The 17,958-nt window shown below is 33.2% G+C and overlaps 1 protein-coding gene across 2 annotated transcripts; it reads left to right on the top strand.

Moving 5' to 3' along the window:
• Positions 1–7,425: 7,425 nt before the first annotated feature.
• On the top strand, positions 7,426–12,651 carry LOC111396876. Of its 2 annotated transcripts, XM_023023469.1 has the most exons (3): positions 7,426–8,068; positions 10,190–12,093; positions 12,291–12,651. In XM_023023469.1, the coding sequence occupies exons 1-3, from the start codon at positions 7,835–7,837 to the stop codon at positions 12,319–12,321; spliced, it is 2,169 nt and encodes a 722-aa protein (XP_022879237.1). In that variant the 5' UTR covers positions 7,426–7,834; the 3' UTR covers positions 12,322–12,651. The 2 variants fall into 2 exon arrangements, with proteins under 2 accessions (XP_022879237.1, XP_022879236.1); XM_023023468.1 differs by lacking the exon at positions 12,291–12,651 and having other exon boundaries at positions 10,190–12,273.
• Positions 12,652–17,958: the final 5,307 nt, after the last annotated feature.

Here is a 17,958-nt window from a genome sequence, read left to right as displayed (position 1 = left end):
ACACTTAAGTCCTCAATTATGTTTTGCTATATTTTTATCATAATATGAAACTAAATAAATTATTATGACATTATAATATATGTTGAAATTCTAAACCATCCACACACAACATTAATAGATTAGAAATTTCAATATACAAGGAGAACGTACGATTAAGGAAGATGGAGAGAATGTTGACGTTATGTTTTTTATTATTATTTTATTTTCTGTCAATGGAGAGCATGTAAAAGGGGATTAAGAGACGACTATTTTTATAATTAATAATTGATGTAAATAAATGAGAGGGGGAGATGCAGGACTATTTTGTGTTGGTACATACACTGTGTAATAAACAAATTAAGATCATTATGACTATAAAAACCAACATTTCTGATTCTAGAATTGTTGTCAATGAAAGCAATTTGTTGTATACTAGGAGTAAGAATGATTGTCAATGAAAATTGTCAATGAAAACAATTTGTTGTGGGCTAGAACTTCTCAAACCTCGAAAATAGTTTAGATAATGCTTATGTATGTAAATGTATTTGTGTAGGGTATTGGAGTTTTGGAGAAGTCAATTTGCGTGAGATAAATTCTAAAAAAAATAATAATAATAAATAAAAACACATGTTCATTTTGATTTTTGAAAAAAAAAAAATTTATGCTAGAAAGATAATGTAATTCATTTTCTCTCTCTATTTTTATTTTTAAATTCTTTTAGTAATGTCCATCTAAATGATGAACATAAGTTACTTACAAGTTGATGAATGTTATGATTTTTTATTTTTTTCCCCTTAATTAAGCTTGGTTCACATTTCAATTTAATTTCTAATATCATGAATTTAATTGTATGATATTTCTATTTTAGATTTATCTTTTACAACAAATCATTTTAATTGTATATATACACCCGTTTGGGGGCTTCATACGCATGTGGCAGCTCAACAATATTATGGACTCATCATATTCATACAAATATGCATTTATTATTATTATTATTTTGTTTATATTTATGAGTTTGTGGAGTCATCTTCAGCTGGGCATTTATATGCCGGATCTCTTTCCACCATTATGACTTATTTTTGAGTTGATAATTTATATTTTAATATTTCTAATTTTATGGTTTTTATTTAGTTTTTTATTATTATTAAACTATAATTTAATGATTACTTTTAGGAAAGATGATGAGACATTAGCATAGGTGCAATTATATTGAACTTTGGCAATTAGAATTTTGTTAAAATGTGAACAACTACTTTCTATTTGTCTTTGACTGATTTTTATATTAAATAAAATTATTTGATCAATTTTTTCTTATTTACCCAATTTTTGATATTAAATAAATTTTAAAGTGTTAACCATAATTAGTATATGTTCCTGCATCATATTGGTAATTGATTACAATCACATTCTTGTAAAAAACATGCATTATATGATATTATATTTGCATGATATGTCCTATTTTTGCTATTTTTTTCCAATATTGATAAATAAATTGTTAAACTAACATATCAATGACCTTGTTATTTTGTATGCAAGAAACATCACTAGAATACATCATCGTCGAAAACGCTAAGAATGTGTTTGATGGCTTTATTTTCCATCAAAATTCCCACTTTTGAAATGTTTTATTGACACTTTTTTTCATGAAAAATATCTTATAGCTTTTGGTCGCGTGACCATATATTTCTCAAAAAACAAGGAACATATTTTTTTGGGGAGGTGTTGTTTTTATTTTCTAGATAATTCACTCTCTTTTTCTCTCTTATTTATTCCTTCTCCCTCATCTATCCACCAATAAAAAATAAACAAGTATAATTTTTCTAGGTTAAAAAATAAATCAATCATAATAAATTTCATACAAATAAATTCTAAGCAATTGAATTGCCTTAAAAATTTATTTCTTTTTTATACAAATTATATAGTCATAATCAAATGCACTTTAACAAAAATGAGACATGATTCATCAATGGATCAACAAAATGAGTCAGGTTGTTAGTTTTAATTTGAAAAATATTAAAATTTTCCGTTTTGTTAATTATTTACGTATATTTTTGTTATTTATCTTAAATTCATTTTCATACTTGTAGGATTGATATCACCAAACAAAAACTGCGATTACATCATTATAAGACAAATGAATGCATTTGAAGAAGAATGGATTATAAAAGCATCCATACTTCGAAAAGATTACATTGAGATCTACAACAATAAGAATGACTTTGTTGAAGTTTTAAACCTAAATTTGTGTGATGGGGATGATTAGATAATGTCAAAATTAGACAATAAGAATGACCTGGTCATAGTTGAAAGTGCGCTGCACGTTGTTCTAAATTATTTTATAGGTGCTATAAAAAAAATATTTGAAGATGTGAGAATATAAAAAATAATTAATGCAAATTATTTATGTGGAAAGATTTATGATTCAAATGAAATAAAAACCAGTTTGTTAAAAAAAAAATTAAATAGTTGAGGAAGTCAATTAGAATAGTCCCTCATTCACCATTTTGATCCGAATTGAACATTCAATAAATACTGCCATTTCTTTATATTCGCTAGCTTAGTATGCATTGAATATATCAATTGAAATTATTTATTATAAATACATATTATGTCCATCCCTTTACTTTCTCTGCATGTTAACATTCATTGAATAAATTAATTGAAAGAAAACTCTAAAAATATTTATCTTTTATTCCATAAATTTTTTAATGAATTTAATTTACTATCCAATTAAGTGGAATGAATATGTGAAATTTACATTGACTATAACTAAATAATTGACAAAATAATGCATGATAATATTGTTCAAGGGATTAAATAAATCAAATACATATTGAAAAATGAAAAATAATGAATCTATCAAAAATGGTTAAATAAATTAAAAACATATTGAAAAACGAAAAGTAAGATAATGATTGTGTCAAATGTACATTCATCATAACTAAATATTTGACAAAATAATTAATGATAACATTGTTTAAATGGTTCAAATGATTAATAAATTAAATGCATATTGAAAAATGAAAGGTAGGGTATTATTAAAAATTAAATACATATTGAAAAACGAAAAGTAAGATATTAAAATAATTGAATTATATTAAGGATAGAATCTTCAAAAAAGTGATTCTCACTTGAAATGATATTTAATATATTATACATCTAGTCATATATTTTTTACAAATTTGATTTTTTCTTTAACAATAACAATTACCTTTACTACTTTAAAAAACAGTATTACTACGTCAAAAATATTACTCATATCATTCATTTCATACATAAGGTGTGCAACGCACGTGCTTACTTCTAGTAATCCTAAATGACCCTAACGAGAGAGGGCATGCCCCATTAGAGAATGGCGTTCGAAGTTCTAAAAACTAAGAGAAAAAAAGGTAGCTCTGTAGTTGACTTGGCCCCAGAAAGCTTGCCAAATTTTGAGGCACTAAAAGGAAACCCCTTTAGCAAAGGGAGTTTATAGAATTCTCTCTCTCAACGGATCTCTACTCATTGCTAAGAGCTTTCTCTCTCTATATACACAAAAAAATAATAATAATAAAAATAAAATATAAAGTTGGGCTGGGAGGCATGTGTTGTGTGCTCTGAAAAGAAGGGTGAAATGGAAAGGAGCCACTGTCTTGGTTCCTAGTTGATGTTCTTTTATGAGGGAGAGGAATAAACTTTTTTTGCTGCTTAAAAAGACAGCATTTTTCCTTTTAAAAGGTTGTCTTTTTGAAGTGGGAATACAGAATCATGTGTTTTCATCAAGATTCCCCATTGACAAATCTTGCAACTAAACATTTTAATGAAAATTAGTATCCCATATTGATACGTTTTCAATATTCCATCAACATGTTGATTGTTATTTTCGAACAAAATGTGGGTAAAAAATTTTGGTTTCCATCTGTCCTCTGCGTATATTGAGAATAAAGTTAGTGGGGTTCTCTTTGATTTTGTTGTGCTTCAATTTTCTACTTGAAAAATATATGCGTTTAGGTATATTCTTCAAGCATTCACTTCTTGTTGTGACATGGAGAGAATCATTTCAAGAGTCCAATTAGGCATATATTCTACAAAATCTGCTGAATTTTTTAACTATCCACATAAATATTGATGGATTTCTTTACCAAAAATTCTTTGTTTAATTTTAATTCATGCATGAGTAATTTATTGGACTTTTGATATTAATTAAAGTGTGTAACAATAATCTTTGCTCAAAACACAACTATTTAGAAAATATTCACATGAAAATAGAGTGATATTGTATAGTTCCAACTACACTATAATAAAAAACAATAACGTCCTTGACGTGATTGTTGAAATTAAAATTTCAGTGTTTGTGTCCTTCTCGATTTGTAGTTTTGCCATAAGTTTATAATTCATCTCTGAATAAACTTAAATTTTCTCTTCTTCTCTGCACGAATTTGGAAATAGATTTTTTCTCTTTATTTACTATGTAAAATTTGACAATATTTTTTATTTTTTTATGACATTTCCATGTAAAATGTAATAACAAGAAATGTGGAATTCTTTACAACTTTCAGAATAAACTTTCTACAAAGACATCGAAAACAAAGTCGAAACAAACGTTTTGGTTGTTGCAAAAATGTTTTAATTTTTTAATCCTAATTCTGTGGACCAAATGAACAAAGACCTCGAGTGCCCAAATGTTGACCAAAGTTGCCGAATTCGATGACCCTAAAAAAATAGACAATAATACGACAAATTTTAAGTTTATCACTTTAATTAAAATTATTTGTTCCGTATGCCGATTGATTAAGAGGATGTTTGACTAAACGTAATAAAAAATTGATTTTTAAGTAATTCTTTATTTTTCTTGACTTTCACCTTTACCTTTAAGTAAAAAGATTAGTTTTCAAAATTAATTATACATTAATGTCAAAATAAATAACTCACTTCTTATTTCAAAAGTTTAAAGCCAAGTAAACTTTTTAAGATTAAATCCATGAACCAACTGGGCTTCAAAGCATTATTTGATTTTGTATTTTTGCATTGTCATGTCGATAGTAAGTTTATATTTATTTTATTTTGTATCATTTAAAATTTTACAATGAATTAAAATAAGCGGTATGAATCCATTGCTAATTATGTGAGCATAATCTTTAGTTGCATTTCACATTGGATATATACATACAAGAAAGGACAGGAGTGAGGGGCTTTCACGCCTTGCTGGCAGTCGCAGTGTGAGGGTTCGATTCCTGAGACATGAAATTTGACTCCTTGTAGGCGTAGTGTACAGACAGTTCTTGTTTCCTGATCTGTTGGGGTACATCTCGCGATTTACCTTCCTCACAAAACTCTAGAGGCGGAGCGGTGGGGACTCACAAGGTTGGGATTCAACCTTTTTCTTTTATACAAGAAAGGAAAAAAATCAAAGAATTTGACAATTATACGTGGGCAATGTCAACAGGATGACACGAGAGCAGGGTTGGGGAGTATTGATGGAATCATGTGGTGAATACAATATTAGAAAAATCCTAGTGTTCCTTTGAATATTTCTCCCAAGTCATCACGGGCTACCCCTATGGAATTATTTGTATTCAAGAAAATGTCCAAAAAGGAAAAAGAATAATGCCATAATCCACTTTCTCCTAGCAATTTGCCATTATTATAATAGCCAAAACACATCCACAAAATATAAATTGGATAACGAAAGCAACTTCTATATCTGTCCCACGCAATAATATTTAGGGGTTGTTTAACAAAATTTCGTGGTTTCATGAAATATGTGATTAAAATTAATTGTTGATTTTGATATCAATTTTTTTTAGCTATTTTCTAAGTTGTACCAAACAAGAACTTAGACTTAAAAACAGAAATGGAATTAAAATCTTTTTTATGAGAAGAAATACAAATTTTGTTTTAAGAGGAGGGGGGAAAAAGACTCACTTAGAGGTTTAATTTTCTTCCTCTCTTTTGAGAGTCGGAGACACTAAATTAATTTGTACAATCTAATTTTTCTATAGAAGTGGGTTAAACAAATCAAGAAACATATTAGTAATGATATCGTATATAATTTTCGTAGTGTCTTATGACAAAGTTGGATCTCAAATAGTAGATTTTTAATGTTTATTCCATGGAAACTCGTCTTTAAAGATTGAAATGGTGATTTTGAAGTCACGAATATTACAATCTCATTGTTATTATGTTGAAACAAATAAGATAAATGCATTATTATAATTATAATATATTAAATATCACATCAAGTAAGAAATATTTTTTGGACGATTATAAACCCACTACAACTCAATTATTTCAATTATACCTAACTTTTCGTTTTTCAATATATAATTAATTTACAAAGTGTAATAAATACTATAAAATTATTGTTCATGCATATATTACCTAAATTCAATTCTCAGTTAATTAACATTCATATTTATTTAATTAGTATTTAACATTTAAATTTATGTCAATGTCCCTATTATTAATTCTCAATTAATTAATATTCACATTCATATAATTAATATTAATTAGAATTTTACATTTAAGAGTGTGGTTCATTATTCACGTCCATGTGTGTTAATTAACATCCATTTTCACTTAATTGAAAATTAAATTAAATTAAATTCATTTAGTATAAATGATTTGACATTCATTGTCAAGTATATATTCCGTGGTATTAATTCTAAATTTATTGACATTCAAGTTAATAATTAGCCTTTTTTATTTTCAAATGCTTGCATTTTTATCATATTTAGTTCAAAATGGTGAATGGAGGGTCAAATGTTACTTTCATCATACTTATGGACGTTCAATATTAACTAGTTAAGTACAAATGTGTTAAAGAAATTCGTTGAAAAAACCCTATACTACATTTTTGTCAACAACTATCCCTTGCATAGTTTTGTTGATTATCCACGAATGGCATGAACATCAACGCTATTCATTTCCACCATTAATAATTAACAAGAGATAGAATTCATGCTTCGTTTTTTCATGATGGCCTAAATTTATTTGTACAAATACGTCATTTGAACTAGCTAAAGTAATATAAGTAGTGGCGGAGCCAAATGAGATCCTAAATCTATTTATTTTTTAATATATTATATTTATATTTTAAAAAATTTCGTAATTAAATTAGACATCTTGAGTCGGTCACTGAATACAAGGAGTTGAAAAGGATTAAAAAAAGGCAATTTCATTGAGATGAAAAACACATAGGACAACAACCAAAACAAAAAGTATAGTTAAAAAATCAGTGTTTTAGTAAAATTTATTAAAAAGAAAATAAAACGTATAGTTAAAAAATGTGAGTTATATAAAATTTAGTTTTTAAAGTTAATTGTTGACTTTTAACTTAAAATTAAAATCAAAGTTTAATCTATATAAAAAATAATTATATAAAAACAAATTTGAGCATTGAATATATTTTACGAATTATTTTTGAGAATGAAGGTCAAAAACCCACAGCCCATCAAACAGCAAACAAAACAAACCAGCAGCAAAAGGTCACTCACGTCTCTCCATTCACTACCGTAATTCAACGTCTCTCTCTATCTCATGGCCGCCAAGTAGAAGAGTAAAGCAACTTCACTCCTCTCCTCACCCTATTTCTGACCTTTTACTTCTTCTCTTTTATTTCAAGAACAAGGATAATACTTGCTTTGTCTATCTTGATTTTCGTGCTTGCAGAAATTTGATTTTTTTTTCTACTTCTTTTGCTCTTTTAAGACAGTCCCATTTCGAAGAACAGCCCTTGTTTTGATCTTACTCATTTTCTTGAAAAGTATTGTTTGTTCTCTTTGAAGGAAGACCCATTACAAGAGAATAGCATTATTTTCTTGGGTTTTCTTGTAAAGCTTCGTTTTGGTGTTTATGTGTGAAATAATTATAAATGGGGAGTAAATGGAGGAAAGTGAAGCTTGCACTCGGTATGAATCTGTGTGTGTATACTCCAAGAAATAATATTGCTGATAATGATGATGAGGATGGATCTTTGTCGCCGTCTTCTTATAGACACTCAGACGCTGCTCTGCTGTCGCCAGTGGCGAACTGGACCTCAGCTCCGCCGACGCCCGGGTCGAATATGCTGAAGTTTTCCAAGAGCTTGAGTAGATCTTCTTCTAAGGTCTTGTGTCTTTGAGCTTTTATTTATTTAGTTATTTGATTTTCATTTTTTAGGTTTCAATATCTGTTTATGAGCTTTTTTCTTCATGTTGATTGCTGTTGGTTGTGGTTGATCACTAATAGATGGAGGTGGGCGATGAAATATTTGAGGAAATTCTGGGTTTTTTATGAATGCATTGAATGGAAGGGTTTATGCATTTGATGTGTTGGAAACTGAGAAATAAAGGAATCTGGTTAGATAAATATTATGAGCCCTTAGAAAGCCAAATCCGATACCTTTCTTTGGCATAAATGCCAAGAAATATAAATTATTTATGGTTAATCTGACTCTGTTATGTTTGTTCGCTAAATTTTGAAAGCTGGAAAAGATGAATGTTAAAAGTTTCTTTTGGTGTCTGATATGTTTGTTAAGAGGATATAGAAACAGGAAGATGATCGAACCTTTTACAGATCAAATTATATGCGTTTTTGGCTCATATGGTTTTTTGAGAAAGGCTATTGAATCTTTGAAACAACCATGACTAGTTGGTATCTTTTTTGTTCTACATTTTTGGGCTATTTCAATTTTTAATCTAAATGAACATCGTTGCTCATTTCTGTCATTGTTTTGCTTCTTGTGCTGATATTATCCTCAAGTTTCCTTGTTTTCTCATTTTCCTTAATTTTTCTCTTCTGCTTTTTTGGATGCGCGGAAGGATGTGGCTAAAGAAATGGAAACCTTGAAAGCACCTTTCCCCTTTCAAGAGTTCGATGGTCATTGCCGTGTTTATATAATTTTATTAATTCTGGATTTTCAATTTTTAATTTTAAGGCAGTGTCTGATTAACGATTTATATGGTAAACACTGAGGGGGAAAGGAGCCGTGGATCGAAGTATAGTATCTGATTCATGGTCTCGTCCTCCTTTTTTCTTTTTTTGGTCAAGTTTTGTATAGCGTTCTGCTGTACATTGAGTTTTGAAAGTTTGATGCTTTAGAGATTATGTTTGGCCAAGCTGAACAAAAAGTAAAGTTATATAGTGACTTTTTGTTCCAAACATGCCTGAATATGCTACCTTTTTCTTGACTTTGAGTAAAAAAGAGTTAATTATTTTAAGATCTCTTACCTTAGTATGTCAAGAACTTATTTTCAATTTGTACCAGTAAAAAAAGTATTTATTTTCAAAGTTAATTATTTTCAACTAAGTTAACTCTTTAAGCTTACCCAAACCTAAATGTGTTTACAAAGTTTCATCAATTTTTTGATTGGTCTTTCATCACAAATGCTGTATGGAATATTTTATGTTTTGTTTGGCATGTCTTATTACTGGTTTTTGTTTCTTCTTTAATGGCTATGGGGGATTGCGAATTAGGTATCTTGCTGTATACAAAGTTTTATTTCCTTGTTTTCTTTTTGTATTTCTAAGATTATAGTGAAAATTTTCTCGCGTTTTTTCTCCACGAGAAAAGGGTTACAGGCTCGCCTTTGCCTCTCATCTCTTGGAAAAAGTAATATTTTGTTGCTACCACTTTTGTTGACCATTTAATTTCAAACTATTTCTTTTGGGTAACAAACAAAAAGTTTGCTATTTAAGGAATTAAATTTTCTTTTCATGGAGAATGAGATGTCCTCCTCCTACTAAACTATAAATCTTATTTTGTTGTTGAAAACAACTATCGAAGAAGGAAACCCTCGAGTCCCTTAAATGCAGAGGCCTGTAATGGAGCCAGGGATTTTGCCTTTTTCAATAATGCAAAAATATATACTTTTTCCTCAATAAAGTCTGCAATTTCTTTTTGGCTATTACTACTGTATTCCAAGTCACATGGTCTTCCTCATTATGTTAAGGTCACAATATATCAATCAATCGGTGGATGTAGGCACCTGCATTAAATGTGCTATGTGTGAGCATTCCTGAGCTATGTTGGCATGGTTTAATTTATTTATAGTTCAATTGGAAAAAATGTCTATTATTATTATTATTTTATTTTTATTTTTTTTAAATATGAGAAAGTTAACAGAATAGTAACTAATGTTTGTCTGTTTACGTTTTTAGTGATCATCCTTTACAATGTTAAGAGATTTTATTCAAACTGATTTTATAGTCCATATTTTTCTCATTGGCATTTGTTTTTCACTTGCAGAAAACCTGCTCTATTTGTTTGACATCAATGAGACGAGATGGCCAAGCTATATTCACTGCCGAGTGTTCACATTCCTTTCATTTCCATTGTATTGCTTCAAATGTGAAACATGGCAACCGAATTTGCCCAATTTGTAGAGCAAAGTGGAAAGAGATTCCCTTACAAGGTCCGAGCCTGGATCCTTCCCAGGGTAGGGCGAGAGTCAACCCTGTTGATTGGCCCCAAAACAATACATTGATGACAGTAATCCGTCAATTGCCACCTCCTCGTTCAAATACTAGTAGAAATGTTGCACCACTATTCCAGGCACCTGAGCCAGCAATCTTCAATGATGACGAAATGTTGGATCATGAACTTGACTCCACTGAGAACAGCTCTTCAAACAAGAGTCTAGGGGATTGTAGTGAACAAAGAAAAGTTAAGATGAAGACGTTTACGGAAGTTCCAGCAGTTCCACAGTCAAACACTTCGGAAAAATTCTGTGTCTTGATTAATGTAAAAGCTCCTGCATCGAACTCTTGGCAGAATCCTGACAGAAACCAGGCCAATATGCCCCAAATCTCTCAAACACATCGAGCTCCTGTTGATCTTGTTACAGTTCTTGACATTAGTGGAAGCATGGCAGGCACTAAACTTGCATTACTAAAACGAGCTATGGGGTTTGTGATACAGAATCTTGGTCCCAATGATAGGTTGGCAGTCATTGCCTTCTCTTCTACAGCCAGACGCCTCTTTCCCCTTCGTAGGATGTCTGAAACAGGACGGCAGCAAGCATTACAGGCTGTTCATTCTTTAGTTGCCAGTGGAGGGACAAATATCGCTGAAGGTTTGAGAAAAAGTTCCAAAATAATGGAAGACCGGAGGGAAAAAAATCCAGTTGCCAGTATAATATTATTATCTGATGGGCAAGACACGTATACTGTCAGTAATACTGGTGGCAACCAGAATCAACTAAATTACCAATTGCTCCTGCCCGTTTCTATGCAACGTGAAGATGGTTCAGGTTTTAAGATTCCAGTTCATGCATTTGGGTTTGGTGCAGATCATGACGCATCATCCATGCACTCAATTTCAGAGATTTCTGGAGGGACCTTTTCTTTCATTGAGACTGAAGCGGTTATCCAGGATGCATTTGCCCAGTGCATTGGAGGCCTTTTGAGTGTAGTGGTGAAGGATCTGCAGATAAGTATTGAGTGTCTTCACCCGAGTGTCCATCTTGGTTCTTTAAAGGCAGGGAGTTATGCCAACCACATCTTGTCAGATAGACGTACGGGATCTATTGATGTTGGAGATCTCTATGCGGATGAGGAGAGAGACTTTTTGGTTACAATAAACATCCCTGCTTCATTTTCATGCAATGAAACGATGTTGCTGAAGGTAAAATGTGTTTACAATGATCCCTTGACAAAAGAAACTGTCACCTTAGAAGGTGAAGAAGTTAGAATCAAGAGACCTGTAGTGGCTAGACAAGACAGCGTGTCAATTGAAGTGGAGAGGCAGCAAAACAGGCTTCAAGCAGCAGAGGCAATGTCACAAGCTCGCATTGCAGCTGAAAATGGAGATTTGGTTGGTGCTGTTTCTATCCTCGAAAACTGCCGCATGATGTTGTCAGAAACCGTGTCGGCTAAATCTCGTGACAGGCTCTGTGTTGCACTTGATGCTGAGCTGAAGGAAATGCAAGAGAGGATGGCGAGCAAACACGTGTACGAGGCATCTGGAAGGGCATATATACTGTCAGGGCTGAGCTCACACTCGTGGCAGAGAGCAACAGCAAGAGGCGATTCCACTGATGGTTCAAGCCTAGTTCAGGCCTATCAAACCCCTTCAATGCTCGAGATGGTTACTCGTTCTCAGGCCACATTGTTAGGCAGTCCTTCAGCTCAAAGGCTTCTTCGACCAGTGTGGTCATTTTCATCTCGACCTAGGCCGAGGTGATGCTGCATTATGATGCATCTCCCGTTTTGGTTTCTTTCTTCCTTTATCATGATTGAGTTTCGTTTGGGGGTGGGGCCATTCGAGTAACGAATGAATATTTGTCTCTCGATATCGTTCCTCTCTAGTTATGTAAAGAAATAAACTCAGTAAGGTGTCGACCAGTGTGGTCATTTTCATCTCGACCAAGGCCTAGGTGATGCTGCATCCTGATTCATCTCCTCTTTTGGTTTCTTTCTTCCTTTATCATCGTCGAGTTTCGTTTGGGGGTGGGGTCGATTCGAGAAACGCATGAATATGTGTCTTGCAATATTGTTCCTCTTTAGTTATGTAAAGAAATAAACTCAAGTGTGCAAATATAATTTGCGGAAGGGGAACGCTAGCTAGGTTCAGAACTAAGTTTTGTCTCTTCTTGTCATTGTTGGGGGTGATGTAGATAGGAAATTGGGTATAAGTTTGTAAGTTTGGAGATACTCCTTGTTTAACTTCAAGCTCTTAATATAAGATAATTGTATTGTATTTTCTACATATTTATGTGAATTTTGCAACTCTTCCCCTGCCTAAATCCCACCCCAAGATACACACCAAAAAATAAAAAATACTAGTGCTTGTCTATTTTGCATCGATTGCTCATATTCAAAATAGCATCTTCAAGAAATGTTCTAAAGCATGAAGGTGAATACCAATTTGAATTTTGAGTTGACTTGAAATTTTTTAGGATACCAAAAAAATAAATAAATAAATAAAAAGGCAGCTTCTCCTTTTGACGCAAAAAAGCATGCACAAAAATCATTCGTCGCTTTTGAATGTCTTTTCCATCTTTTCTTTTTCTCCTGCACTTATCCTTAAACTTTTGGTTTGCATCCACCAGTCAATTTTGTAATCTGTTGGAAATAATCTTACGAAAGTTGTTGGAATTAATTGAATTTAATTTGGGTGAATTGGAAAAGTCTCCAATATAGGTCCATATGTTGATAAGCCCATTTTAAGTGTTTTTTATATGGAAAGGAGTCTTACATCGAAAGTTTACAAAAAAAATAGTCTTGTTTATATAGTGGGTTGTGTGAATAATATATAATTTAATAAATTACCTACCACTTGGCTGACTTTAGCTAGCCAAAGGCTAGTCACCACTAGAGTGGTGCTTTGCACCACTCGCGCCTCTCCTCGAACCCGGTCCCAGCACGCGCACGTCGCAAAGTACGCATTGGGCGCTTTAGAGGCGCACTTCGCATGTACGCATCGTCGCGAGGAGTTGGGGAGCCTTATAGTTTTCGAAAATGGACTCGTGGTTCGATGACGTGGCAGGGCAAGGCTCGATGATTTGGCATTCTAGGTGGCGCATGTGTGGTATGTCGCGTCCCTTCGTCCTGCGTGGCGGTTAGATGTACGCATGACATCCGCATGGCTGTGACTGTTCAGAAATTGGTGAATAGGCATGATGAATGGACACTTCACTTCATGGTTCAATCTGAGCCGTCAGATCATGAAAATAGTGCGATCCAATGACTAAGACGAATCAGACCAAGTGGTGCACCAGTTTTTGAAATGTCACACACTTGTTCCATGAAACACTTCAATCTCTATAAATAGAGAACCCCAGATTCGTTTTTGGACACACCAAATCAATTACGAATTCAATTGATTTCTAAATTCTTCTCTCTCCATATTCTACTTTAAAAATTCTCTTACATTTCTGTGGTTATTCCGTTCGAGTACGATCTTTCATTGGTTCAACCGACAAAGCTGATATTGTGCAGTATCGACTTTGGAAGGAGCGTTGTATCTTGGGAGACAGACGTCCATAATCTCGTTTGCACTTCATTGGGGGGCGAAATCTGTTTTAAGGAGATTTGCTTATTTTATTGGCATACCTCGCTTCATTTACTGTTTTCTATTTTTCTGTTTATTTTATTTGTTCTTTTGATTGCGTTAGTCGAATTTTCGACAACAAAAGTTACATGCTGCATTCTTCGCTTCATCCTTGTATGTTTCTTGGAGGAAAAAAAAAAAAAATAAATAATAAGAATAGTGGAGTGGATAGCTTGTGGGTTGTAATATTTTGTTATTTTTTCTTATTATGCAGCTCCAGGAGCTTGTGATTTTCGACCTTGGCTAGTCTCTTTTAGCAATGGTGGATACCTTGTTGAAGCCAAAAGGGTCGCATTTGACCAACGGGCGTTATAGGTAGAAATATAAAGGGGTTTGGAGTCTTGGACTTACAACATTCTTTTTTGTTGTTTGTGTCGACTATTTCTGGGAGTATCTTTAAATTTTAAAGTAAAATTTTTGACACACTTTATGGCCGTAGGAAGGGCGGGGTAAGGGAGTGAACGAGGGTAGGGATTATGGCTGGGAAAAAAGAATAATTAACAGTTTTCATTCAAGTAAGAATTTGAGGACTTGTGCACCTAAAAAAATTGAATGGGGACCCTTATGTTTTATTTCTCAAAAAATGGAGAGTGTATTTGTAAATTTTCCTATAGCGATATGTCTTTCGCATATTTGATTCAATCGTAACTAGAAGCGAATTAGATTATAAAAGTTAATTATAATTTTCTTTAAAAGTTTCGTCATGCTTTAGCACCGCAAACCTGTAAATGCAATTATGCAACAATAGAGTGATCAGAGCAAAAACAAATACACGTTATGAACTCTATTAAAATAAATAATTAAATTTATGTTTATAATATAAACAATATTTTCTAGCACAAAATTTATAACCTTTTGCATTTTAAGATACAAATTATTTGGAAAAAATATATAACTACAATACTTTAACTATACTATTTCACATTTAACAAACTTATAAAAATATTTCAAAAATCATGTGATGAATTACAATCATGTAGAAATCAAATTCCACCATAACCTCTCTCTAATCAAATTCTCTGTATACACAAATATTCAAATCCACCATAACCCACACCCACCCATTACCAGGATACAGCCACGGCGAGGATAATCTCTACACAAATTCTTTTTACACAAATATTAACACAAATGCATACATAGATATAGTCATGGCTAGGATAATCCCTATGGCTTTATCAGTTAGACCATCGCTCTCCTCTTTTGGTCCCGCTTTGCTGTTTCTCTTTGTTCACCCACTGCTCATCGCATGTTCAGTTTATTACATATTTGGAGTGGTATTTTAATTGATGTAGATCGAATCTACAAACACTCGATGGTAATAACTCAAACGGATTGAACTCAATAAAATCAACGGTTTTCTAATTTCATGAACAATCAAAAATCTAGGAGGCATTTTCGAAGCCTTAAATATGAAAAGAACAAATAACCTACTAGGTCAGCAGTTCTTTAATGGTTTGGACTATAAAGCAAAAATAACAAATACTGAAAATAATAGATTAAGAAACTTGAAATGCTGTTTTAACCCAGTAAACAAATTCAAACAGTCAAAATCCATCATATGTCACGGCAAGGTGGTGAGTTCATCCAAAATCATCGCAAGCTTTTCGAAAGGGGTTATGGGCCCGAAATGGACACTGTATGTGAAAGTTATGTTAATTTCTATGAACGATGACCATCCAAGCGTTCCATATACTCAAGTGGTTGTTTCTCCACACGAACCTTATCAATGGAGATGGCGATGTTGGGGATAAGAAAGCAACAATCGGAATTGCCAGAATAAAGAGCAAGAGCGGCTCTGTGTAGATAAAGAGTGTTGGTTAAAATTTTAAAAGTTTGTATGAAACAGATTTTCCATGAATGATTTGCAGAAACAGTAAAGCAGAAAATGATTTGTAGAAACAGTAAAGTAGACTATTATTTTCGAAAAATTATGAAAGAAAGAAGTCCAGAATTCGGAAGGAGGATGATCGAGGCGAGAACAAGGCTCTCTGTCCTTAAGACGTTTTTACCCCGTCACACGGTGCTTACGGTATATGGTAAAGCGTCTCCCAAGATACAACGATCACACTTGCAGAAGCAGCACTTCGACTGCAAGACAACGAACCAGAACGAATGAAAATACTCCCCGCAGACTGATGCAAGGAAGAAGAGATGTATGATATATGTATGCAGGAAATTTTTCGTGTGTTTCTTTGTGTTGTATGAGGACTATTCAAATAGAGGAAGAAAGTTGACGATTTTGGGCAGTGAAGACTATTCGAATAGAGGAAGAAAGTTGACGGTTTTGGGCAGTTTCCCTCACGCCACTTAATGCACAGTTTCTTCGAACTGATGGGTCGGTTAGTAAACTGTCAAAGGGAGGAAAAAATTAAATCAATTTTTTTTTAAATCGAAAATAAATTGAATTAATTTTAACCCACACCCACACCCACACCCGGACCCGACCCGGCCGGTCGGACGGACGGCGGCGGCGGCGCGCGTGTGGCCTTTGGACTAGTCTAGACATTGTCTAAGACTCCTCCCTTTCAAAGACTATTGGTACCCCTTGGGGCCCAAATCCATTTCCAAACTTAAAGCTTATTAAGTGGTTAAAGGTTGTGTTTGCAACCTATGTGGGATTGGAACATTTTTCCAATTCTTTCCCATTTATCCTCTTATTTATTATCCAACTTTCAACCATAATTTCTCATTCATATTGAAATGGTTTTTCACAATTAAATATTCTACACTCATCTACTCGGAACGTAGAATTTAATTGAACATTAATCTTGATACATCGAACATCGGGTCCTACTTAAAATTGTGGTCAAAGTTGACCCAATAGACCCACCATTTCCAACAATCCCCCACATGAATGGAAATTATCATGACTATGCAATGCAGACACGAACAGAGAGTACGGGCGAAAGAATTATTGCATCAGGAGAGGTAGCTTTTGGCCTTGAACCTGCCTTAGTGGAATACTATCGAGTTTACTTGGCTAATCAGTGAACTGATGTCTTGAACTGTTCAGCCGTTGGTGTAAACCAAGGCAGCAGTATCCACACAATAACCTTTCTATACAATTCTTAGGTTCTCATAGTTGTGTTCATTTTGGCCCTGAACGATTCTTGGGATTCATAAGTGCTTTAGAGAATTTCAAGCCCCAAATTCTCATAGGAGCGGCCCCACTTCACACTTATATAGGTGATCTCCTATTAATAGTATTCTGTTATACCCCACTTGGTTTATCCAAGCTATAGGAATCATTAAAAGTTACAACTTATCCTTTTACTTTCTGCAGACAGCACTTTTTATAAAGGGATGGTTAAGTGCTTAACTGAGTCTTAATAACTTAGTTGTCCCATTGAACCAAGATCTTGGGATCTCCAGTCAATAAGGTTGGGTTACCATCATTAAGATTCATGCGTGTTTGGCTTTAATCCCATTCCCTTTGATAGATAATATACTTGATCTCTTGGTAGACCTTTTGTGAGCGGATCCGCGAGATTCTCCTTTGATTTTACATAATCAATGAAGATAATACCATTTGAGATCAACTGTTTTATGGTATTGTGTCTACGACGTATATGTCTAGACTTACCATTATACATGCAATTTTGTGCTCTTGCAATAGCAGACTGATTGTCACAGTGAATACTAATTGCAGGCACCGGCTTAGGCCAACACGGGATATCCTCTAAGAAGTTACGTAGCCATTCTGCTTCTTCTCCAGCTTTATCTAATGCAATAAACTCCGTTTCCATTGTTGATTGAGCTATGCAGGTTTGCTTTGAGGATTTCCAAGACACTGCCGCACCACCAAGTGTAAATATATAACCACTTGTGGATTTGGAATCTTTCATATCAGATATCCAATTTGCATCACAATATCCTTCTAATACTGCTGGATATCTCATATAATGTAATCCAAATTTTAAGGTATGTTTTAAGTATCGAAGTACCCTATTCAATGCCTTCCA

This window comes from Olea europaea, chromosome 7, assembly GCF_002742605.1.
Source record: "Olea europaea var. sylvestris chromosome 7, O_europaea_v1, whole genome shotgun sequence".
Classification (NCBI taxonomy): domain Eukaryota; kingdom Viridiplantae; phylum Streptophyta; class Magnoliopsida; order Lamiales; family Oleaceae; genus Olea; species Olea europaea.
Note: the sequence above shows the minus strand (reverse complement) of the source record. Positions and strands in the feature narration are given on the sequence as shown.

Coding starts and splice junctions, on each gene's coding strand:
- LOC111396876 (XM_023023469.1), top strand. CDS start 7,835: ATGGGGAGTAAATGGAGGAAAGTGAAGCTTGCACTCGGTATGAATCTG. Junction 8,069..10,189: donor TGAGTAGATCTTCTTCTAAG/GTCTTGTGTCTT, acceptor TTTCACTTGCAG/AAAACCTGCTCTATTTGTTT. Junction 12,094..12,290: donor AGGCTTCTTCGACCAGTGTG/GTCATTTTCATC, acceptor TCGACCAGTGTG/GTCATTTTCATCTCGACCAA.